The following is a 26,262-nucleotide window of genomic DNA, read 5'->3' as shown; positions in this document are numbered from 1 at the left end:
TTCCAGTAATATAATATTGTAAGGTGATTCCTATAACTGTTCGAGAAAAAATGTAGAGTTCTTCTAAGTAGAGCTAGACAGCAAGCCTTGATGTAACTCTACATCTCTGATTTATTTTACTTACAATTCAGTAGTCTAGCAGACATTACGTGAAGATTCTGAACCATGTGTCAGCCAATAACAATGACAGAAGTGACAAGCATCATCTTGAAAATTTTATTACATTATAAAAGAAAACATGTTCCCAGAAAATAGTTGAAAAAGCATAATTTTTACTACTTCAGATGATTTAATTTATGTACTCCAAGGCAATAAAGTATTGAAAGGAAAACTATACTGAATTTATTTCAACTATAATGGAATTATAAATATGATTTAAGGTTAATCTGAAACACTAGGCCTCTTTATAAGAAGGAATATGTGCAGTCAATATGCTTAAAATGCATGTAATCACTTAAATTAACATCACATAGCTCCTCTTGGGATAGAAATTTTCTTTTGCAACACAAAGTACAAAACTTTGAGCTAATATGAGTGTTTTGAGGATAAATAAGTGTAATGAATTCATATATAAAATAACAAGATATACATAAGTTTGCTGAAAAAGAACACAGTTTGGGAATCCCTGGAAAGGTAGTCTTACCTAATTCATTTGAACAAAATAAACATAGTAAAAATTTTGTAAGTATGGCTTTTCATATTTTTCTGTAATATAAACTCACAGATGATCAAACAAGAAAAAATTGTGTAAATCAGTCAGTTGTGAGAAAATGCACAGAGGAGATTATATTTGCACTTAAGGAAGCAAAATTGGTAACATCAATCTAGCCACCCTCTAAAATGTAACTATCCTTTTATCTTTTCAGGAATACATGTAATCTTTGTATCTTTTCCACATTTATATATTTTTTATTTATTAGTGTAAAATTCCAAAAAGCTCTAAAAAATATTTTCCTATGCAAAAAGAATGGAATGAAACTAGACAGTTGATAAGAGGTACATGAAGAGTTGCACAGAATTGCTAATAATTAAACACAAATCAAAGCTACAACGACCTTACACTAATCAGAACAGCAAACATTAAAAAGTCTACAAATAACAAATATTTCGAGGGTGTGGAGAAAAGGGAAACTTCCTATATGGTTGGTGGGAACGTAAGCTGGTGCAACCACTATGGAAAACAGTCTGGAGGTCAAAACAATAAAAATAAAGCTGCTCTATGATCCAGCAATCCTACTGCTGAGCATATGGAGCATCATAATTCAAAGTGATACATGCACCCCTATGTTAATAGCACTATTTGCAATTGCCAAGATATGGAAACAACCTAAATGTTCATAGACAGATGAGTGGATAAAGAATATATAAAACAAATATATATACTCTGCCATAAAATGAATGAAATAAAGGTATTTCATTATTTGCCACAACATGGATGGACCTAGATTATCATGCTAGGTGAAGTAAGATAGAGAAAGACAAATGTCATATGATATCACTTATATGTGGAATCTAAAACATGACATAAATGAACTTATCTATAAAACCGAAACAGACTTGTGGTTACCAAGGCAAAGATGGATGGGTGGAGGGATAAATTAGGAGTTTGGGATTAGCGGACTATCCCGAACTATAAACAAAATAGATAAACAACAAGCTCCTACAGTGTGGCTCAGGGAACCATATTCAATATCCTGTGATAAACTATATGGAAAAAATGAAAAACAATGTACACACACACACACACAGAGGTATATGAGATCACTGTGCTATATAGCAGAAATTAGCACAATATTGTAAATCAACTATACTTCAATAAAATAAGTAAATAAATAAACACAGCGCAATTGTGTTTTGCTCCATTGTCAGATTTGAGACTACTACACTTTGGGGAAGGAATAAGTGGGCAAGGATGCCCACAACATAAAATAAGAATGGACAGACCAGAAGGATTAAACTTGGAAAAATCTGTGAAATTTCTATCATTACAATCAGTAGAAGCACACACTAATGGGAACTTTTTGTTGACATATTACAATCTACTTAGAATAATATTATCTCAATTAATGCATTTCAAATAAGAGTCTCTTTGTGGGGTAAAGAAACTTCCTATGTCAGACTAAGATTGACTATGCCATAGAAAAAGTTATCACCAACTTATAACATGTAAATATATATTTTCCTGCTCTTTCAGAGAAAATATAGTGAGATGGCAGTGACTAAATAGTTGGTTCTCCACAAAGCATAGTTTTAAAAGGATCATTTCCTAAATTATAGATGTGACAGAACACCTACTCTTATAGGCAATGGTTGGTGGAGGAATTAAACGAAAACATCTCAGGGAATGAACAGAAAGTTATGTTGAATTTTCCAAAAACACTGTATAAAGAAAGGAAACCTTGACAAATTTCAATTGCCTTGGAGAGTTCCCAAAGCATTCAGAATGACTTTAAAATCATGTTGAAAACTGTGAAGTTTTATTGTTTTTCTCATTTCAATTATACTTTCAAGGTAGCATCAATTTGTTTTTCTTATATACTTACTCAATTGTATGAAACTATGATCTTAAAGTTGTCACTCCTTACCTTTGATTCTTGAACGTTCTTGACTTTTTTCCTGCTGGAAATAAAACAAAAATAGTTCAAAGTTTGTAAGCATTTTATCAACAGTGTGATATAAAGTAACACTTTAACTAAAGTCTTGTCAAAATATTTCACTGTACATATACCCAAGAGTCATTGTAACATAATTCTCACTTTAAAGACACATGTCAAATCTTTTATCAGAGCAGTAATCACTGTTAATGTACATAAATGTTTCTAAGAAACCAATACATTGCACAAATGATTTGATAAATAAATACTTAATGAGTAATAAATACATTATTGTGTCTCCAAAATGTCTTGGTCCATTTTATTTAATCCCAACAGATATTAAATCACATCTTCAGAATTTGCTATTAGTGCCTTTATGTTAATTTTATGCTTTTGGTGAAGAAAAATGTTTAATGACAAGCAACGGAGAATTCACTAAAACACACACACACACACACACACACACACACACACACACACAAAGATATTTCAAATGTCTTTCCTTCAGTTTAGCTTAAAACTGTTCCCTGTCTTGCTTCTCTGAGGCTAAAGTTGACAATAATTCTATTATTTATTTGAAGCTGCTTCAGGCAGACTGGTCTTTCAAGTTGACATACTCCTTATTAGTTACCAGGCAACCCCAGAAGAATTTGTTTGCTTTCGAGTTTTTAAGTAGAAATTGTGAACTCTACAACTTCTCAGTTAATACGCAGGCAGTTTACTCTGAGTAAAGCTTTCAGGTTCTCAAACAAAAAATAATTTTGAAATATGTTTCTAACTAAAAGTCACACACAGATATGTGGAATTATATGAATGCCAATAAATTTTGATAGCATTTATGAACATAGTAAAAATATGAAAATTATTTTGCTGCAAGTATTCATCCCAGAGTCAGATTGAGAATAAAAATGCATATTGACAGGCTAAACATTCCCTATATTAAGCCCATGCTTGTGTGCCCAGACCTAGTTCTTTACCTAGGTCTGGTTTTATAAATGCTGGTGATAAACCAGGTCTGATTCATATGATGCATCTTGTGTGGGAAGTGTCTGTGACTCTAGGTATCTGATCAACCTTGGGAAATGGTAGCGCAGCAAGTGTGATAACATTTGAAGATAATCATTGCTAGTTTGATGATTACCAGTCGCCATTAAATGAATTGTAAAATTTTTAAAAATGCATCTTGATAGAAGTATATTCATTGAAACATGCTAACCAAATGTATAATTCTATTAAGCTAATATTTTATACTCTAAATCTCTTAGCCCATCAATACTTCATATTTAAATTCTGGACTGTATTCTGTGAATTAATCATTGTTTAATTATGAGGTACTTTTAATTTAGAGTATATGTTGCTCATTTAAACTAAAATTCTAATAAAAATTATATATATTTATAAATAAATAATAATTACATGCTTTAAAAGTACATCATTGTTTCATAATTACAGGACAAGTTGATTTAAATTTTCCAAATGGTTACTAATGAAAAAATTATCTCTATTTTTCTCCTTCTATTTTGACACTTTTTCATTCATTTAGTCATTCATTCTTTCATCAAATGTGTATTGATCACTTCTATGTGCCAGACACTGCTCTAAGTGATAAATGATGAACAAAACAAACAAAAATATGTCCTCATGAACCATGATTATTGCATAAATGGCAGTAAGTTCTATATACCAAAAGATATACCATACAAGGTGTACTTTGGAGTGACTACAATTTTATACAATGATAAATAATTTTGAATAAAATTTTGAGGGAAATGAGAGGATGATCCAAGCATATATCTGGGGAAAACATGTTTTAAGAGAGAAAAACAGTTACAAACTCCCTGTGATACAGCAGGTCTTGACACTGTCAAAAATACCAAGGAAACGTGTGTAACTGGGCAGGCTGAGTAAGAGGAATTTAATACAAAGTTTCAGTCAAGATAATAGGAGTTGTAGACAGAGGAGCACTGAGGGCATTGGTTAGTGCTTTTGTTTTTGCACTGAGAGAATTCAAAAACACATTGAAGGTTTCTTCTTAGAGGAGCAACACCATGTTAATTACATTTACACAGACTCATTTTGCCTATAGTGAATAGTTTGAACAAGGAAGGAACACAATTAGAGGGACCAATAGAGAAGGTATTGCAGGAATCCTGATGGCAGATGATGGCTCAGAATGGTGTGGTACCAGTGGAGTGGCAAAACTAGTTATAACTAAAAAGGCTTCTGGGTAGAATAAGTGTTGATGTGAGACACAGAACTGATGAGGATGATCTCAAGGGTCTGAGCCCCTAGAAGAATGGCGATATCTCTAACATAAGGAAGATGGCCAAGTCAGAAGCACTTTTATCCTTTTCTGGCTTGCCTTCTGGTGCTGTCCTGCTTTGCGTTTTTCTCTTGTCTGGCTGCTCCTTTTCTGTCTCATTTACTGATTCTTTCATGTGTCCTCAGTTTCTAACTACTAGTTTCCTAGCTATTGAATCCTTATCTTTCTTCTGCATACCTTATTCCTTTGCTCACCTTACCTAGTCTTCTGGTCTTAGGTGCCATATTTTTCCTGAAGATTCTCAAACTTGTATCTCTAGCTAATCCTCAGCATTGAACTTCAGATTCAAATATTCAGCTTTATTTTTGACATCTCTACATGAATAGCTAATAATAGCCCACTTATCATGTCTAAAATTAAACTTTTGATCTTCCCTTATGTCTTTGATCATCTTTCTCATCTTTCTCATCTCTTTATCCTTCTAGTTGTTTAGACACTTACAATAATGCTGTTTCTTAAGAGCAAAACCCTGAAATTTAATGGTTTTGATATTCAACTCTGATTTTACTTTGAATATCACTCTGATGATGCAAAGTAGGATGATGGTCAAAGTGCCTGGAATTCATGGGAGATAGTTCAACAAAATGTATAAATTTATAAATCATCAACCTATGGATAAGTTATCATTCAGAGATTATATAAGCGTTGAATATATAGAGATGAATATTGTAAACAATTCAAGAAATAAATAAGGTCAAATCAGGCAGTTATTTTGACAATATCCACCAGATGAACTGACATAGGTGAAAACATTTACTTCAAAAGAAACACATTCTTGGCTTGGAAGTACATTTTAAGTTATTCAAGGAAGGAGATGATGTTTGACAGGTATATGAAGGGGTAAAAGTGAAATGGGAGAAATGTAATTGGGAAAGAAAAATCCAGGATGGTGTGTAGCTGAAGAATGAAGGGAAATCCATAGAGGCATTGTGTTTGTTTTTGCTGTTTTGTCTTTTGTTTTATTTTTGTACATTTATAATATATTATTTATATCAGTGAGAACTGAGAATGTCTAAATGATGGAAGATACAGAGTAGAAACAGAGAGGATTAAGACAAAAGGGAGAGATGATTAGACTAACTTTACAAGGCTACTAAAAAGGTAGATGTGATAGAAAACATGAGTGGGGGAGGGATTTTATTTAGAAAGACAACCAGTTCCTCTAAAATAACCAGTGGGCACAGGAAGACATGGTTATAGGTGCAAGAAGTTTGTAGGTTTGATATGATAAATCAAACATGCTTCATTTATGATGATTTATTTTCTTTATGTAGCTGAAGGAAAATCCACTGAATGGTGAAGGAGGATGGTTTGTTAGAAATTTGAGGAGTGGCTAGATTTTAAATGCACTATTGAGTAAAACAGCTTTGGTTTCTGAAGTCCTAGTTGATTTTTGGCATCATAAATATACAGTGATACTGATTTAAGGCATTTTAACTCCAACCAAATAAGCTTCATACTCACTGACATCGCATTTATTTATTATTTTTATGAATACAAATTCTCTATTTTGTACAATTTTATATAATTATACTGATAAATTACCAGTGAAATATTCTTAAATAGTCTACAAATGAGAAACTTGTAAGAAGCCTAAATTTATAGAAAATAAATTACCAATTAATTTTATGAACTGGGAATAATAGGAACAGACTTATAATGTAGAAAGATTAAAATGATAATATATCTTATTTATTCTTAAACTTGTATTAGACTCTGTCAGTGTAAATATATATATAGATATGTGTGTGCATATATATATATACTTCAGTATTTTCAAGGTAGTAACTGTTCCAATTCATTTTTATGATGAAAATATTGCATTGTTCACTTGGCAATATATATTTTTCACAATTTTATTGCACAAACTATTACTTCAGATTTTAAATGTTAGTTTTTAAATGTGGAAATGTTAAGAAGGAAACTGAAATTGTTTAATTATGCAATGAGAGGTCAGAAAGATTTGCTATTCTTTCTTCATGATACATTTGAGAAATATTCTTACATTATGAAAATTTAGATCTCATACATAATAGCAGAAATGCCATTCTCTTGGTATAACTGAATTGTAATATTCTTCCAAAAGATTTTCTGCCAATGTGATCTTATCTTAAAATGAGAAATATATATTTGGCCACGTATCAAAGCTAAATAATAGCAAATGATTCGTGTATTACTTTGTTCCACATCATTTCTTGGAAGAATCCCAAAGTGCTATCTTTCATTTATAAATAGACTCCATGAAATTCTGCTCAGTGGTAGAAATGGGCAAATAGATCCTTTCAGACAGTGTGCTAAAGATTAAAAAAGACAATCTGGGTGAAAGTATGGATTCAGAAGTAATACATGATTGAAAGATACAATTTCTTCAATATTAAACAAAATACAACATAATGAGTAGAACATATCTAAGCCAGGGTAAAATTTTCAAGCTGGAAACAAATTTTCAAGCTGTAATTTTTCAAATGAGATATGGTGGTCCTAAAATATCTAGTCAAACTGAAATACAGCCAAATAACATCAACACACAATAATAAGGAGAATGTTATAACTCCAGAAGATATAATTATGAATGTTTCCTTTCTAGTATTTGAATTTTCATATGACATTTACTAACATCTGATGATGCTTATACCCTAAATAATGTCTTATAATCAAACACTAAAACTATATATCTGGCCACAACAGCTTCATACACAATTTGTCCAATTTCTCCCTTTTTGTCGTGAAACACATGCTCTCTGGGAAGAGAAGAAACCATTTAAATGGTGAATGCATCAAGTTCATCATAAAGCACTGAGTTATAATCGTTGGACTATCAATAAATGGTCTTCCTCTTCCATATTATAAAGCTTAAAACACTTTAAGGAAAAGTCATGAACACTATACAGGTTATACCCATGGATAATCTTTTTTAAAATTTGTATATGTATGATACTAGTTTAATGAGATTACTTATGCACCCTTTGAGTAGTATCAGGACTCCCACAGGCTTATCTCCACATAGAGGGACATAAGAATGAAATGAGTGCAGGTAGAATTGAATTGGTTCCTTAGGAAAGTATACCAATTATCTCTCTGAGTTTGAGATTCTGTACTAAATCTCTCATTAGATATACATGATGATAACCAGTGTATAACTATGTGATAGAAGTAGGGCTCAGCAAGAGTGTAAAAGGCAAGCATCTCCTCTTTTCATCACTTCAAGAATGATAAAGAAAAGTTTTCTAATTTGCTTTTGTTTTTCCTCAGCCCTACATGACTTGGTTTGCATTTCACTATTAAATGAAAGTCTGTGGTGGGACTTCCCTGGTGGTCCAGTGTCTACAATTCTGATCTCCTAATGCAAGGGTCCAATCCCTTGTCAGGAAACTAGAGCCCGCATGCCACAACTAAGAACTGGTACAATCTAATTAAATAAATATTAAAAAAAAGAAAGCCATGATAAGTCCACGCTGCTGCTGCTGCTGCTAAGTCGCTTCAGTCATGTTCGACTCTGTGTGACCCCATGGACTGCAGCTTACCAGGCTCCTCCATCCATGGGATTCTCCAGGCAAGAGTATTGGAGTGGGGTGCCATTGCCTTCTCCCATGCTACCTAGATCATTAACATGATAATATTAGAAAATTGTTTTCTTCTTAAGTCCCCTTTAGTTGAATGGATGGCATAGATTGAGAGGCGATAAACTTCACCTCTTTAAGTTGAGAAGGACTTGCCTGGTGGTCCAGTGGTTAAGACTCCATGCTTCCACGGAAGAGGGTGCAGCTTCCATCCTTGTTTAGAGAACTAAGATCTCACTTGCAGGGGGCACACCCCACCCCCCAACAGTAATAAAATAAAGTTAGGAGGAAGCAAATGCATTTTTATTAATTTATTTTTCTTTGCCTGTAGCTTGTAGTGAAGGACACACTCAAATTGTGTTTAGGTTGATCACGTACTGAGAAAAAAAAATTCTGACATGAACTTTAAGAAAATTCAAATGTATAGAAGTGTTTTACTGGTGTATTGAATAAAGTCCATAATGAATTAACTAAACTCAAAATTAAAAAGTAACAAAAGATAAAACAATGTCTGGTGAAGTAATTTAGCTCCAGTTCCTATGATCCACACTTATTCTTGAAGTAATTAATGTCACCACTCACAAAAGGGGGCTTTATGTGTACATACAGTAGTGCCATAGAAGCTCAGAAAAATGTATGCAAATTTAAAATTATGACCAAATACCAATAGATCCTAATTGTGAAAATAGTCAAAGGATGTCCATATAAATGTTTATGGCAAACATATACAAAGATTTATTAACTGTTGAAGCCTGGCTAATTTAAAATCTTTCTCAGAACTCTCGCCTTTTCTTTGCCTCCCAAATACCAACAAACAAAATTTGTGAGTTGATAATTTGCAGTAGAGTACTGATGTTCAATACAAATTTATTTAACATTTCCATGTGCTAAGTGGTAAAAATATAAAAAACTAAATGTTCTCAAAAACATTCATTAGAGCTATTCAATTACATAGATTGTAAATTCAAGGAGATTGGGAATAGGAGACCATTTCAGTGGAATAATGCAATCCACTGCAATTTTATAACAAATCTATGCTATGCTCTTCTGATGCATGCATACCCATGAACACACAAGCTCCCTCTCCAAGGCCTTCAATACACACATATGCACAACACATACACATGCACAAACATGTACATACTTTTCCTCAAACATATTTTCTTGGTGACAATTTAATTTCAAAATGTCTGGAAAATAAAAGATTATACCAGCAATCATAAAGCAGTATATCTGGCCTCCTAAATCTTACGTTTATCAGTGAAACTTTAATAAACTGTAATGGTGAATTTTCAGTCTTACTAAGTTTAATCACAATCTTCCTATCTTTGATTTGAGATCACTCCTCTTGGAATTTGCATTGTGTTTCTATTTAATACCCCCTTTCAACAAGCTTCAGTTCCTGAGCATTCCTTCTAAAACTGTACCTCCATTACTAAATATCTGATTTTTTAACTTTTTGTTCATTACTCACAGAAGTTATCGCTTTCTATGATAATAAAAGGATTTATATGCACATGATGTGTTCCATTTACTAGAATCTATGTTACTCATGACTTAACTGGCATATACACAGTGTCTAGAATAGTATCCGCAAATGGCACCATTTCTAATACAATGTCTGAAATCTAGATTTTAACATCCCAATGGAGTGACAGGCAAAATCCAATTTATATATATATATATATATATGGAATTATATATAAAATCTAGAGAGCATGGTTAAGGGAGTAATGCATTGTCTCTTAGTCAAGTGAATGGAAGCTTTGTGAATGTGGAGAACTGAGGAATATACAGCGAAGACGTTTTAGTAAAAAGTAGCTGAGCTCTACAGTGAAGCGAAGGGAAGGATTCTCTGCAGTAGACACAGCACGAATAAAGTTAAGAACCTATGAGACTGCATGGTAGCACTGTAAAACTACAGACTGTGGTAGTGTAGAGTTGGGATGGTAAACATTAAATAGAGTTGGGCAACTAATAAGTTTCAGCTCTTTACCAGGTGAAAGTAATTTTATTAATTTTAAAAGAAATATCAGATATATTAATAGTTTAGCATTTATTAACATACATAAAATTTGATTAAAATATTTGCTATTATATATATTTATATTTATCTCTTGTAGAAAGAGAGAGGGATCTAGCTCTATTTAGACATTCAAAAAACACCAATACAGTATACTAACACATATATATGGAATTTAGAAAGATGGTAATGATAACCTTGCATGTGAGACAGCAAAAGAGACACAGATGTATAAAACAGACTTTTGAACTCTGTGGGAGAGGGAGAAGGAGAGGATGGGATGATTTGGGAGAATGGCATTGAATCATGTATACTATCATGTAAGAAACAAATTGCCAATCTAGGTTCGATACAGCATACAGGATGCTTGGGGCTGGTGCACTGAGATGACCTAGAGAGATGATATGGGGAGAGAGGTGGGAGGAGGGTTCAGGATTGGGAACTCATGTACACCCATGGCAGATTCATCTCAATGTATGGCAAAACCAGTATTTTTAAGTAAAATAAAAATAAAATAAAATAAATATAATCTGTAAAAGCTATAGAATGTCAATCTACAGGTGCTTCTCTTTTGGCTTAACATGTTGGTGTGACATTAATTCCAAAGTAAAAATTGTCATTGCTTCTTATTATTTATTCATACTATATTCAATATTTTATAGGACTTTAATGAAGAAAAGATAAAGAGAGGTTAATGAATAATGGATTAATGGATAGTTTCACTGTTACTTCATATTCTGAAGTCCATAAGTTTAGAAATTTTATTAAAATGATGGAAATTTATTTGTATTTAAATGAAATCAACTACTATTGTGATAAATATATAATGAACTACATTCTTGCATTGTCTAATTATAAACATCAGAAAAACTTTTATTTGATTATTTGTATATGTTCAAATTAAGTATATAAGATATGAATAAACAATCACTACATATAGATGTCAAATATAATCCATAAGAATTTGCACAAAGTGTCACAAAAGACATTGTTGGTTGATTGACTTATAAAAGATATAAGCAAACTAGATCTTCAAAGATAAGCATTTAACTAGGTGAATTACAAGTATCCAGGGCAGGAAAAGCAGCATGTGGAAATTAGGAATTAGGTAATGAGATATTTTAGATAAGAAATATCACAAAGACTCATAAGCGCAGCAGTCAGTTGAAATAATCAAAAGGGAAATTATGCACTAAAAAGCCTATACATGCTACAAACATATATGGACTTTCCTTTCTATATTAGTGGACAAGATTATTCATTCAATTTACAATGGATAAAGATTTGAGGATATTAAGAAAATTCTAGAGGAAAGAAAATATTATATTACCTAATCTATAATCTTAAGATAAAATGACAAGTCTATAGACCATTATTAGAGCATCATTGTTTTATACCATTAGACTTGAATAAGATATAAAGGAAATCTAAAATTAATATATGTTCTTCTTAGGTCACTTTTTTGAGATATACATTTGAAATAGAAAGAAAATAAAACAAAATTAATTTTCATAACATTAATTATATTTATTAGAGCATCATTATTTTATACCATTAGACCTGAGTTAAGATATGGAGGAAATCTAAAATTAATATATGTTCATAGGTCACTTTTTTGAGGATATGCATTTGAAATAGAAAACAAAACAAAATTAATTTTGATAACATTAATTATATACAGTAGACAACAGCCCATTTTGAATCATATTTACAGAAAATTTGGAAACATTTAAAAGTACATCTATTTAATTTTTTGAATATTATTTATTAAAGAGTCAGACATGACTGAGAGACTGAACTGAACTGAACTGAAAAAGAAAATAGTGGAAATTGAATTTTTAATTGATAAAACATATTCAAATGGTTTTGGGGTTCATTATTTATCTTATTTTGTGTAAATAAATTTGATAAGTGATTGAAAAATATTCATCTCCTTATATTCCATTTTAATAAGGTGTTGACATTCCAAACTACTCATTCTTTAAATATAGACTTATTTTGAATCTGTATCACCAGCCTCATGCTTTCTGGATTAATTACAGATAACAATCAAATTCTGATCTCAAAAGTTAACATTCTATTTGGAGAGATGGCAACTCTTATTACAAAACAATCAAAACATTTACAAGATGATGTGCTAAAAAGAAAGGGAGGGTCAATTGCCTATGCAAAGAGAGAATTCTTTGTGAAAGTGCTGCTTGAGCTGAGACTTAAAGGATGGCAAAATAATTTGCCAGGAAAAAAAAAATAATCTGTATAAAGACAGAACTGAAAACTATTTAATCCTTTTGGAAGAACTGTGAATAATTAATCATAACTTAACTCTATATTTCTTTAAACATGAGGAAAGTATAAACTATATTCAAAGGAGTTCTTCTATGTTGAGGAAAATTTATGCCCTCTTAACATAGCTGAATTTTTAAAGAGTCATATGAATTACATTAAATAAACACATCAATTATTACAACACTACAACAGTTTTTACAGTGTGTTTTTGGAGTGTGAGGAATAATGATGATTTTTCCTAACATAAATCACTAATTAAATGATTTGGAATAAGTAGAAATATAAATCACGAATTAAGTAATGATTTTGACTTAGAAATTAGTGAAGTGGATTTAAATGGAAGACATTTACATTATATTTTTCCCTTTTATGTTTATCCTTCAATTTATTTGGATTAGTAGTTTATTGTCTATAAAAGTCCCTATTATAGGAATCTAATGATTTGATTTTTAAATTTCCAGTGATCTGGAATATAATAAAACTTACAGAGACTGCCAATAAATAACATTTATTATTGAGAACATAATTGTCAATAAATTGTATTCTGCAATGAAGAAACTGCAAACACTTATAGTCACGATGCAGATCAATCAAAACTAAGATAAGATACTCTGGGTGCAGGCATCCAAGAAACTTGATGGGGAAGATAAGCACAAGCAAGTCAGAAGTTTGGAGATTAAGTATCAACACATTCATTGCCCTCTCATTAGGCAGAGAGATTGGCTCTAAGTGTCAATGGAAAGAAGATTGAGGTTTGAGGAATACAAACAGAAGAGGAAGAGAAAGAATACCGAGAGGAGGAGAAAGGGGAGGAGGAAGAGAAGGAGGAGAGATTAAAGCACTCACATCAGTCTAGGTGGCAAGCAATTTTTAAGTTCTTTTCATATTTCATCTCATTTGAGGTGAGCAAAACTCATCTCTAGCTTCTCCTACTTGCATTCTCAACCGATGGATTCATGAAGTTCTCTAGAGGTGAAGACCATGAAAGTACAAAAGTATTTTCCAGCAAATGTGATTACATGAGACTGGAGCCCAGATCAAGAGTTAAACTTCCATTATAAAAAGACCAGAATTGAAAGAGACACGTGTACCCCAATGTTCATCGCAGCACTGTTTATAATAGCCAGGACATGAAAGCAACCTAGATGTCCATCAGCAGATGAATGGATAAGAAAGCTGTGGTACATAAACACAATGGAGTATTACTCAGCCATTAAAAAGAATACATTTGAATCAGTTCTAATGAGGTGGATGAAACTGGAGCCTATTATACAGAGTGAAATAAGCCAGAAAGAAAAATACCAATACAGTATACTAACACATATATATGGAATTTAGAAAGATGGTAATGATAACCCTGTATGCGAGAAAAGAGACATAGATGTATAGAACGGTCTTTGGGACTCTGTGGGAGAGGGTGAGGGTGGGATGATTTGGGAGAATGTCATTGAAACATGTATAATATCATGTAAGAAATGAATCGCCAGTCTAGGTTTGATGCAGGATATAGGATGCTTGGGGCTGGTGCACTGGGATGACCCAGAGAGATGGTATGGGGAGGGAGGTGGGAGGACTGGGAACACGTGTACACCCGTGGTGGATTCATGTTGATGTATGGCAAAACCAATATAGTATTGTAAAGTAAAATAAAGTTAAAAAAAAAAAAAAAAAAGACAAGCTGCCTGGTTGGGATCTCCCTAGAATAGGTTAAAGAATATTTGATAGGATTTTCATTAATGCTTAGACAGGTAGGTGGTAACATTTATTACAATATGAACCTAATTTTCAGCAAAAAGTGACACCTGTGGTATTATTTTTACAATTGTTTTTTTTCAACTTTATTGAGGAATAACTGATGAAAATAATTGTATATATTTAAGTTAAACTAAGGTCCGTGTGGTCAGTTCAGTTCAGTTCAGTCGCTCAGTCATGTCTGACTTTTTACAACCACATGAATCGCAGCACGCCAGGCCTCCCTGTCCATCACCATCTCCCGGAGTTCATTCAGACTCACGTCCATCGAGTCAGTGATGCCATCCAGCCATCTCATCCTCAGTCGTACCCTTCTCCTCCTGCCCTCAATCCCTCCCAGTATCAGAGTCTTTTCCAATGAGTCAACACTTCGCATGAGGTGGCCAAAGTACTGGAGCCTCAACTTAGCCTCATTCCTTCCAAAGAAATCCTAGGGCTGATCTCCTTCAGAATGGACTGGTTGGATCTCCTTGCAGTCCAAGGGACTCTCAAGAGTCTTCTCCAACACCACAGTTCAAAAGCATCAATTCTTCGGTGCTCAGCCTTCTTCACTCCAACTCTCACATCCATACATGACCACAGGAAGAATTGATGCTTTTGAACTGTGGTGTTGGAGAAGACTCTTGAGAGTCCCTTGGACTGCAAGGAGATCCAACCAGGCCATTCTGAAGGAGATCAGCCCTGGGATTTCTTTGGAAGGAATGATGCTAAGCTGAAACTCCAGTACTTTGGCCACCTCATGCGAAGAGTTGACTCATTGGAAAAGACTCTGATGCTGGGAGGGATTGGGGGCAGGAGGAGAAGGGGACGACTGAGGATGAGATGGCTGGATGGCATCACTGACTCTGGGAGTTGGTGATGGACAGGGAGGCCTGGCGTGCTGCTATTCATGGGGTCGCAAAGAGTCGAACACGACTGAGCAACTGAACTGAACTGAAGATATACATTATTCCCCAGGTGGTGTTTGTGGTAAAAGAACCCACCTGCCAACGCAGGAGATGGAAGAGACACACAAAAGTTTGATCCTTAGGTCAGGAAGATCCCCAGAAAGAGGTCATGGTAACCCTCTCCAGTATTCTTACCTGGAGAATCCCTATGGACAGAGGAACCTGGCGGGCTATAGTCCTTGGGGTTGCAAAGAGCTGGACATGACGGAAGGGACTTAGTACATACACATGCAAGGTATAATTCCTTATGATGTCATAAATGTTCTCAAAAGAATACACAGTATGAAATGATTACCAAAAAAAAGATAATTAATACATTTATAACATTGCATGGTCAATTATTTTTGGATGTGGTAAAAATGTTTAAAATCTCTAAGCAAATTTCAAGTCATCTACTGGTATCTGCAGGGAATTAAGTCCAGGACCCCAAGTATGCCAGAAGAATTTGACAAAAAAATAAATTCATGACAAATATATTGTCACAAGTATATGGCCTAAATAACAAGGACAAAAAAAAATCAAAGCTAGTTTCCTGTTAGAGTAAATGGAGAGATATAGTCTATTAACTTGTGCTTTGGGAGGAGAGACATTAGAAACCAAAGGGAACTAAGCTTAATCTACATGCTGTCCTTTGAGAAGATAAAAATGTTAATGAAATTAATAGATCAATAAATAGAATGTAAACCTGGGTTTTAGTTTTAAATATATATTTTCCATGATCATGATAAAACCAAACCATAACATTTAAGCCAATCAAAGGAAAATATACAATGAAAGGAAGAAACAAGAAAAAGTAGAACATAAAATTGCAGTAAAACTCATATGAAATATAAATGGTAGATGGTGAAAACAAAACCAATGCAAGAATAGTAATAATAGTTATAAACTGTTTAAACTCACCATTTAAAACTCTGATGGGTCAAAAGATAAGATTTAGCAGCATGCAATTTTCAAGAAGCATTCTTGTCCTTTAAAAGGACAAGATTGTATACTTATATCTATCTTTCTGTACATCTTACTATCTATTTATTTATCTATTCCAAATAAGAACAAAGATATTTTGCATAGCATTACTAGAATCTGAAATAAAATGCATGTAAAAATATACAAACATGATTAAGGAATTAGAAGAAACATATAGTCTTAAGATAAAGTATGGAACAAGAAGATATACCTATCATCAGCATTTATTCATCTAAATGACTGAACACTAAATTAATATATAAATTAATTATATAACATAATGATTTAATAGAGATATAAGCAGATATATCTACAAATAGATCAATGAGTGGTGTTGCTTTTAACAACCTCTCAGGAACTGAAAATTCAAGCAAAGAATAATCTGAGCTATGAGTTCTAAAAAGAATCAGCTCAAGCTATTTGATAGGTAAAGAATCCTAATTCAATGAAGAAAAATGCTCTGTTTCATAGCACATACGTAACATTTATAACAATTGAATATATACTAGGCCATAAAGGGAACTTCATTTAAAAATAGGAAAATTACACATATAACTTTATGAGGTAATATTCAGAGATGTTAGAATAATAACAAAATGATGATGAAATTAACACCCTATACAGAAAATAAATAATGAATTACTAAATAATGCTTTGATTATAGAAAAAACCATAAATAAATTCTGAAATATTTAGATTGAAGCAAATGGAAACACTGAATGATAAAATTCATAGAGCTCTAGAAGAACAACTTTTGTGGGAAATTCATAGATTTAATTATCAGGAAAAAAGAAAAGTTATAAAATACAAACTATGCATTCATCTTAAGAGGTTAAAAGATAGTAGCAGCATAAATAAGAAGAACAAAGGGATAAGTATCAAGGAAATAAGAGAACAAAAAGAAATGAAGAATAAAATGTTTAAATTGAGAATTTCCTTTTGTTAAGATTGATAAGAAAAATATCTTTGCAATTTTGAATTAAAAATACAAGATAAGATGTAAGGAAAATGTGGTATGAGAACAGTTGGACATACAGGCATTTAATTTAAAGGGCATTTAAACGCTATGTTCTTACAAGTCTCATCTAATAATCTTAGATGTAAATGATGTATTTCTGAAAAGCTGAAAAATATCAAAATTGAATAAGATGAAAAAAGTAAAGCTTGCATAGTTAAGTAAAAATTTTAAAAACATCAACAACAACAACAACAACAACAAAAAATCAATAGAAATGCCTGAAATTTTCCTGAAAAAAGTATCTTTCCAAATACCAAGACCCCAAAACTTTAGCAGATAAATTCTACTATATATTTAGGAAATAAATGCATAATTTTAAAAATCAAAAAAATAAAATAAAATTATAAAAAACACACTACTTTTTGTGTGAGACCACAGCAATAAAGTGGGAACAATCCCCTGCAAACAACATATTATTGAAGTTTAGAAATTCTTATAAATTCCATACAGAATAAGATGGAGAATGACCATCACAACATTGTGGTAAATGGTATTGGTAGCAATTCATCTAGTCATTTCTCTGAGAAGTGAATTGCAAAGGTTGGGAATTCAGCAAACAAAAACAATAATAAAATGGCATAAAAAGATCTTAAAAACAGAATACTTAATGAAAAATTAACCAATGGCATGAGAAGAAAGAAATTCTATTTATGTGATATAAAAACAAACAAAAAGAAAATATAGCTTTATAAGTATATATACACATAAACCTAGTCATCAAATTAAAATGGTTGAAATAACAGAAAGAGAATGAGGATAAAAATATAGAGGTTGATGGAATGGATAAGTGGATAAATGATATGTAGAGGCATAGATGATAGATAGGTATATATATATATATATATATATATATATATATATATATACACACATACATCATAAAGACACATACACACTGATAAAGAGAGAATAGATAACTAATTACACCAGATGATGATAACAGGCACTTCAGTTCAGTTCAGTTCAGTAGCTGTCATGTTTGACTTTTTGCGACCCCATGAACTGGAGTATGTCAGGCTTCCCTCTCCCAGAGTTCACTCAGACTCACGTCCATCGAGTCCGTGATGCCATCCAGCCATCTCATCCTCTGTCATCCCCTTCTTCTCCTGCCCCAATTCCTCCCAGCATCAGAGTCTTTTCCAATGAGTCAACTCTTTGCATTAGGTGGCCAAAGTACTGGAGTTTCAGCTTTAGCATTATTCCTTCCAAAGAAATCCCAGGGCTGATCTCCTTCAGAATGGACTGGTTGGATCTCCTTGCAGTCCAAGGAACTCTCAAAAGTCTTCTCCAACACCACAGTTCAAAAGCATCAATTCTTCGGTGCTCAGATTTCTTCACAGTCCAACTCTCACATCCATACATGACAAATGGAAAAACCATAGCCTTGACTAGACGGAAGTTTGTTGGCAAAGTAATGTCTCTGCTTTTCAATATGCTATCTAGGTTGGTCATAACTTTTCTTCCAAGGAGTAAGCGTCTTTTAATTTCATGGCTGCAGTCACCATCTGCAGTGATTTTGGAGCCAAAAAAAGATGAAGTCTGACACTGTTTCCACTGTTTCCCCATCTATTTCCCATGAAGTGATGGGACCAGATGCCATGATCTTCGTGTTCTGAATGTTGAGCTTTAAACCAACTTTTTCACTCTCCTCTTTCACTTTCATCAAGAGGTTTTTTAGTTCCTCTTCACTTTCTGCCATAAGGGTGGTGCCATCTGCATATCTGAGGTTATTGGTATTTCTCCTGGCAATCTTGATTCCAGCCTGTGCTTCATCCAGCCCAGCGTTTCTCATGATGTACTCTGCATAGAAGTTAAATAAGCAGGGTGACAATATACAGCCTTGATATACTCCTTTTCCCCTTTGGAACCAGTCTGTTGTTCCATGTCCAGTTCTAACTGTTGCTTCCTGACCTGCCTTCAGTTTTCTCAAGAAGCGGGTCAGGTGGTCTGGTATTCCCATCTCTCTCAGAATTTTCCACAGGTTATTGTGATCCACAGTCAAAGGCTTTGGCATAGTCAATAAAGCAGAAATAGATGTTTTTCTGGAACTCTCTAGCTTTTTCGATGATCCAGAGGATGTTGGCAATTTGATCTCTGGTTCCTCTGCCTTTTCTAAAACCAGATTGAACATCTGGAAGTTCACGGTTCACGTATTGCTGAAGCCTAGCTTGGAGAGTTTTGAGCATTACTTTACTAGCGTGGGAGATGAGTGCAATTGTGTGGTACTTTGAGCATTCTTTGGCATTGCCTTTCTTTGGGATTGGAATGAAAATGGACCTTTTCCAGTCCTGTGGCCACTTCTGAGTTTTCCAAATTGGCTGGCATATTGAGTGCAGCATTTTCACAGCATCATCTTTCAGGATTTGAAATAGCTCAACTGGAATTCCTTCACCTCCACTTGCTTTGTTTGTAGTGATTCTTTCTAAGGCCCACTTGACTTCACATTCCAGGATGTCTGGCTCTAGGTGAGTGATCATACCATCATAATTATCTTGATCGTGAAGATCTTTTTTTGTACAGCCACCTCTTCTTACTATCTTCTGCTTCTGTTAGGTCCATACCATTTCTGTCTTTTATCGAGCCCATCTTTGCATGAAATGATCCCTTGGTATCTCTAATTTTCTTGAAGAGATCTCTAGTCTTTCCCATTCTGTTGTTTTCCTCTATTTCTTTGCATTGATTGCTGAGGAAGTCTTTCTTATCTCTTCTTGCTATTCTTTGGAACTCTGAGTTCAGATGCTTATATCTTTCCTTTTCTCCTTGGCTTTTCACTTCTCTTCTTTTCACATCTATTTGTAAGGCCTCCCCAGACAGCCATTTTGCTTTTTTGCATTTCTTTTCCATGGGGGTGGTCTTGATCCCTGTCTCCTGTACAATGTCACGAACCTCATTCCATAGTCCTTCAGGCACTCTATCTATCAGATCTAGTCCCTTAAATCTATTTCTCACTTCCACTGTATAATCATAAGAGATTTGATTTAGGTCATACCTGAATGGTCTAGTGGTGTTCCTTACTTTCTTCAATTTAAGTCTGATTTTGGCAATAAGGAGCTCATGATCTGAGCCACAGTCAGCTCCCAGTCTTATTTTTGCTGACTGTATAGAGCTTCTCCATCTTTGGCTGCAAAGATTATAATCAATCTGATTTCGGTGTTGACCATTTGGTGATGTTCATGTGTAGAGTCTTCTCTTGTGTTTATTGAAGAGGTGTTTGCTATGACCAGTGTGTTCTCTTGGCAAAATTATGTTAGCCTTTGTCCTGCTTCATTCCGCATTCCAAGGCCAAATGTGCCTGTTACTCCAGGTGTTTCTTGACTTCCTACTTTTGCATTCCAGTCCCCTATAATGAAAAGGACATCTTTTTTGGGTGTTAGGTCTAAAAGGTCTTGTAGGTCTTCATAGAACAGTTCAACTTCAGCTTCTTCAGCATTAGTGGTTGGGGCATAGACTTGGATTACTGTGATACTGAATGGTTTCCCTTGGAAATGAACAGAGATCATTCTGTCACTTTTGAGATTGCATCCGAGTACAGCATTTCGGACTCTTTTGTTGACCATGATGGCTACTCCATTTCTTCTAAGAGATTCCTGCCCACAGTAGTAGATATAATGGTCATCTGAGTTAAATTCACCCATTTTAGTCCATTTTAGTTCACTGATTCCTAGAACGTCGACATGAATCTTGCCATCTCTTGTTTGACTACTTCCAATTTGCCTTGATTCATGGACCTGACATTCCAGGTTCCTATGCAATATTGCTCTTTACAGCATCGGACCTTGCTTCTATCACCAGTCACATCCACAGCTGGGTATTGTTTTTGCTTTGGCTCCATCCCTTCATTCTTTCTGGAGTTATTTCTCCACTGATCTCCAGTAGCATATCGGGCACCTACTGACCTGGGGAGTTCCTCTTTCAGTATCCTATCATTTTGCCTTTTCATACTGTCATGGGATTCTCAAGGCAAGAATACTGAAGTGGTTTGCCATTCCCTTCTCCAGTGGACCACATTCTGTCAGATCTCTCCACCATGACCCTCCCATCTTGGGTGTCCCCACAGGGCATGGCTTAGTTTCATTGAGTTAGACAAGGCTGTGGTCCTAGTGTGATTAGATTGACTAGTTACTCTCATCCAAGGTAAGGAGCAGCAGCTGTGCTTTGCTGGGGCAGCTGTGAAGAGATACTGCACATCCAAGGTAAGAGAAACCCAAGGAAGACAGTAGGTGTTGCAAGAGGGTATCAGAGGGCAGACACACTGAAACCATACTCACAGAAAACTAGTTAATCTAATCACACTAGGACCACAGCCTTGTCTTACTCCATAGGCACTTAACATGCCTTAATTAATTTTCTTATATGGAATTCAAATTATATATATATATACACACACATAATTTTTCAAAAATAATAGCATTTTTTGGCAGATAGAAACAAGAGAACATACCAATTCTGAGATCTAGTTACGGAGAAGGTAATTTATTTCGTGTCTGTAACCACAGGCATATTCCCATAAGGATTTAGAGTGCAGATTTATATCTCAGGGAAGACCATAAAAACTCAAGAAATACTTAAATGTTTGTACTTTGTTAGTGCTTTAAGGTTATTTAAAGCAGGGAGATTTTTGTATCTGGAGATTTGTGTTCTCAACTCATGATTTAAAAGGTTCTCAAAGGCAGAAATTTTTAAAAATAGAATCATCTCAAAGCCAAAATATCAGTTATAACACACATGAACATCAGTGGAACCAGCAATAGACCACCTATGCTGCCCCACATTTCTGAACTGAACTGATACTACCCCACATTTCAAACACTGAAATGTATATATATTGAGATTACCATCCATAGAATGGGGAAGCACATGGCTCATCTCAGACTGTGGTGACCCCCTGTGTGTCCCAGTCAAGGCGAGCACTGCCCATATGTCCCAGTGCCATCTGCTGAAGCCCTCCCTCTCCCCAGCACAACTGAGCAAGTGAGCCAAAAGAAGTGGCTACTTTCACTACTTTCTGTCTGGGTGGTGAACAGAGGTGGCAGAGAGACTTAAAAGCAAAGGCAGGCCCTAAAATAGTGGAATTCCAGCAGCTGTGTGAACAAAGGAAAGAAGACATTTTCCCAGAAGTTATAGTTGTAGTGGTTTAAATTCCAGCATTTAGCCTGAAATTATGCTTTAGAGGGCAACTATAGACTGTGAGAGCAAGTACGAGCTGGAACATGATAATACCAGAGTCTGTGCAGACCCCACATTGCCCACAACAGATGCAGAGACCTTCCTAGATGTATAGGGGGGATTTCTGAGTAGGCAAATCAACTTGAGCTGGAAAATGGAGAAATTACTTAGACATTCCTCTCACCCTTACTCTACATATATCCCCTCTCTGTCTCCCTCCCTTTTATTTATATATTTTTTTCTCATATGATCCTAATGAGGTTTTCTTTTGTTTTGTATTTTTGACAGTCTATTAATAATTTTTAGTATCCATTTTAATTTAGGGGCTTGATTATTGGTATAATTACTCTCTTCTCTTTTTACTCTCTTTTAATCATTTTCCTTTTTTCCCCTCTTTTCTTCTCTGCATAAGTATGTGAATCTCTTTGGGTGATCTTGGTTGTTGACAGTTATTTCACCATTACTCTAGGGGGTTTGTCTTCTATGCTATGTAGACTGTGAAATCTTGATGCAGCATAAAGTGGTCAGGCCTGAACCCAGAGGCAAGAGACACAATGCCAGAACTTTGAAGCACTAGAGAACTCCCCTAAAGTGAGAGCGCCCCTTAAAGGTCTCCATCTCAATACTAAAACCAAGCCCCACCAAAAAACCAGAAAGCTCCAGTGCCAAATGTCTTATGCCAGTCTTTCAGCAAAACAGGGCCACACCATGCACATTAGCACACAAGATGTCCAGAGCCATACCAAACCCATATGCACTCCAAAACACACTACTGAACATGGCACTGCCCTTCAGAGAGACAAGATCTACATCCATCCACCAGAACACTGGCACAAATCCCCCCCAAGCAGGAAACTTCACAAGGAATTGGTCCACCCTCACCCATGGAAGGCAGACTGTACAATTAAGGGGAACCAGAACCTTCCAGGCTGTAGAAAGGAAACCCAAACACAGTAAATTAAATACAGTGAAATGACAAAGACACATCCAGCAGATGAAGGAATGTGGTAAAAACCCACAATGAAGAAATTAAAAGGAAACGAAATCTACCCAAAAAAGAATTTGCAGTAATGACGGTAAAGATGATCCAAAGTCTTGAAAATAAAATTGAGGCATGGATAAATAGACTAGAAGTGCTATCCACATGGCACAGTTGTAAAGAATCTGCCTGCCAGTGAAGGAGATGCACAATATGTAGGTTCAATTCCTGAGTCAGGAAGATACCCTGGAGTAGGAAATAGAAACTCACACCAGTATTATTGTCTGGAAAATTCCATGAAAGAGGAGCCTGGTGGGCTACAGTCCATGGGGTTTCAAAGAGTCAGATGCAACTGGGCCTGCACACATGTCACGTTAGACAGACTGAGAAGATGCAAAAAATGTTTAACAGGGACCTTGAAGAATTAAAGAAAAAACAATCAAACAAAATAACTGGGATTAAAAATACACTGGAGAAAACCAGGGCTGCCCTTGTAGCTCAGCTGGTAAAGGACCAACAGTAGAGTAACAGGCAAAAGAATAGATATGTGAGATATAAGATAGAACAATGAAAATAACTGAAACAGAACATAATAAATAAAAATAATTAAAAAGTAATGAAGACAGTCTCAGAGACCTCTAGGACAGCATTAACATTACAACATTCTAATCATAGGGGTCCCAGAAAAAAGAAGACAAAAGCAAAGGCCATGAGTAAATATTTGAGGGAGTTACAGTTGAAAAATTTCCTGAAATGGGAAAGGAAAAATCTACCCAATTCTAGGAAACCCAGAGAGTCCCATGCAGGAAAAACTCAAGGAGAAACATTCTAAGATATGTATTAAACAAATTAACAAATATTAAACACACAAAAAAAAACAAATATCAAAGGCAGCAAAGGAAAAGCAACAAATAATGTACAAGAGGATCCCCATAAGGCCTACACCTACAATCCAGAAGGGAATGACAGGACATACTTAAAGTGATGAAAGAGAAAAATCTTACAACAAAGATGACTCTATCCAGCAAGAATCTCATTCAGATTTGAAGGAGAACTTTACAGACAAGCAAAAATTAAGAAAGTTCAACGCCACTGAACAAGCTCTTCAACAAATGCAAAAGGAAATTTTCTAGGCTGGAAACACAAAAACAACTGGCCAATAGAAATAAACCCAAAACAATATATTAAATAATAATAGTATCATACATAAGGTAATAGGATCAATTACCCATATGCTCCAACCAAAAATCACAGATTGGCTAAATGGATACAAAAGCAAGACCCCTAGATATGCTGTCTAGAAGAAAGCCACCTCAGATGTAGGGATGCATACAGGATGAAAATGAGGGGCTAGAAAAAGATATTCTATACAAATGGAAGTCAAAAGAAAGCAGAAGTACCAATATGATATCAGATAAAATAGACTTTAAAATGAAGACTGGTACAAGAGACAAAGAAGGACACTACATATTGATCAAAGGGTCAATTCAAGAAGATATAACAATTATATATTCATCCAACAAAAGAGCACCTCTATACATTAGGCAAATGCTAGCATCTTTTAAAAGGGAACTTGACAGAAATACAGTAGTAGGGAAGGTTCTTCCTACCTCACTCACAGCAATGGACAGATCATCCAGACAGAAAATTAATAAGGAAAAACAAGCTTTAAATGATACATTTGACCAGATGGACCTAATTGATATTTACAAGGCATTTCATTCAAAAACAATAACTTTCACTTTTTTCTCAAGTTCACATAAAACATTCCCCAAGATAGATGACATTTTGGGCCACAATCAAGCTTTTGTCAGTTTTAAAAAATTGAAATCTTTCAAGCATCTTCTCTGACCACAATGCTGTAAGATTAGAAAATATAGAAAAAATACAGAAAAAAAAACTAAAAAAAAAAAGCTCAAACACAAGGAGGATAAGCAGCACACTTCTGAATAATCAACTAATCGCTGAATAAATCAAAAAAGAAATCAAAATATGCCTAGAAACAAATGACAATGAAATACAACTCAAGACCTATGAGATGCAGTAAAACAATACTAAGAGGGAAGTTTACAGCAACATGAACCTACTTCATCATCAAATAAGCAATCTAACCTTACACCTAAAGCGACTACAAAAATAAACACACAAAAAAAATCCCAAAGTTAGTAGAAGGAAAGAAATCATAAAGACCAGAACAGAAATAAATGAAAAAGAATTGAAGGAGACAATGCAAAGATTAATAAAACTAAAAGCTGGTTCTTTAAGAAGATAAACAAAATTGACAATCTGTTAACTAGCCTTATCAATAAAAAGAGATAAGACTCAAATCAATAAAATTAGAAATGAAAAAGAAGTTACAGCAGACAACAAATAAATACAAAAGATCATAAGAGACTACTATGAGCAATTTTATGCCAAAAAAATGGACCACCTAGAAGAAATGGACAAATTCTTAGAAAAGTATAACCTTCCAAAGCTGAACCAGGAATAAATAGAAAATATGAACAGAACAATCACAAACATGGAAATTGAAACTGTAAACAAAAATCTTCCAAAAATAAAAGTCCAGGACCAGATGGCTTCACTGGCAAATCCTACCAAAAGTTAAAAGAAGAGCTAACACCTATCCTGCTCAATCGCTTCCAAAACTG

At 34.4% G+C, this 26,262-nt stretch overlaps 1 protein-coding gene and 1 non-coding gene across 5 annotated transcripts in view; one reads left to right on the top strand and one right to left on the bottom strand.

The window, feature by feature from the left end:
* The window catches only part of FSTL5 (follistatin like 5), a 937,018-nt gene that overhangs the window by 775,977 nt on the left and 134,779 nt on the right, over positions 1–26,262 (bottom strand). For 2 of the 4 annotated variants that reach the window (XM_027956327.2, XM_042234380.1), the window contains exon 3: positions 2,586–2,619. In XM_027956327.2, the coding sequence (XP_027812128.2) occupies positions 2,586–2,619 (34 nt within the window). The remainder of the gene's footprint in view (positions 1–2,585; positions 2,620–26,262) is intronic. The other 2 variants (XM_042234379.1, XM_042234381.1) reach the window with 1 other exon arrangement.
* Positions 3,450–3,604, top strand: LOC114108880 (small nucleolar RNA SNORA72). The gene has a single exon (XR_003585615.1). It is a non-coding gene; the product is annotated as a small nucleolar RNA SNORA72 (small nucleolar RNA).

Source organism: Ovis aries, chromosome 17, assembly GCF_016772045.2.
Source record: "Ovis aries strain OAR_USU_Benz2616 breed Rambouillet chromosome 17, ARS-UI_Ramb_v3.0, whole genome shotgun sequence".
Classification (NCBI taxonomy): Eukaryota; Metazoa; Chordata; class Mammalia; order Artiodactyla; family Bovidae; genus Ovis; species Ovis aries.
Note: the sequence above shows the minus strand (reverse complement) of the source record. Positions and strands in the feature narration are given on the sequence as shown.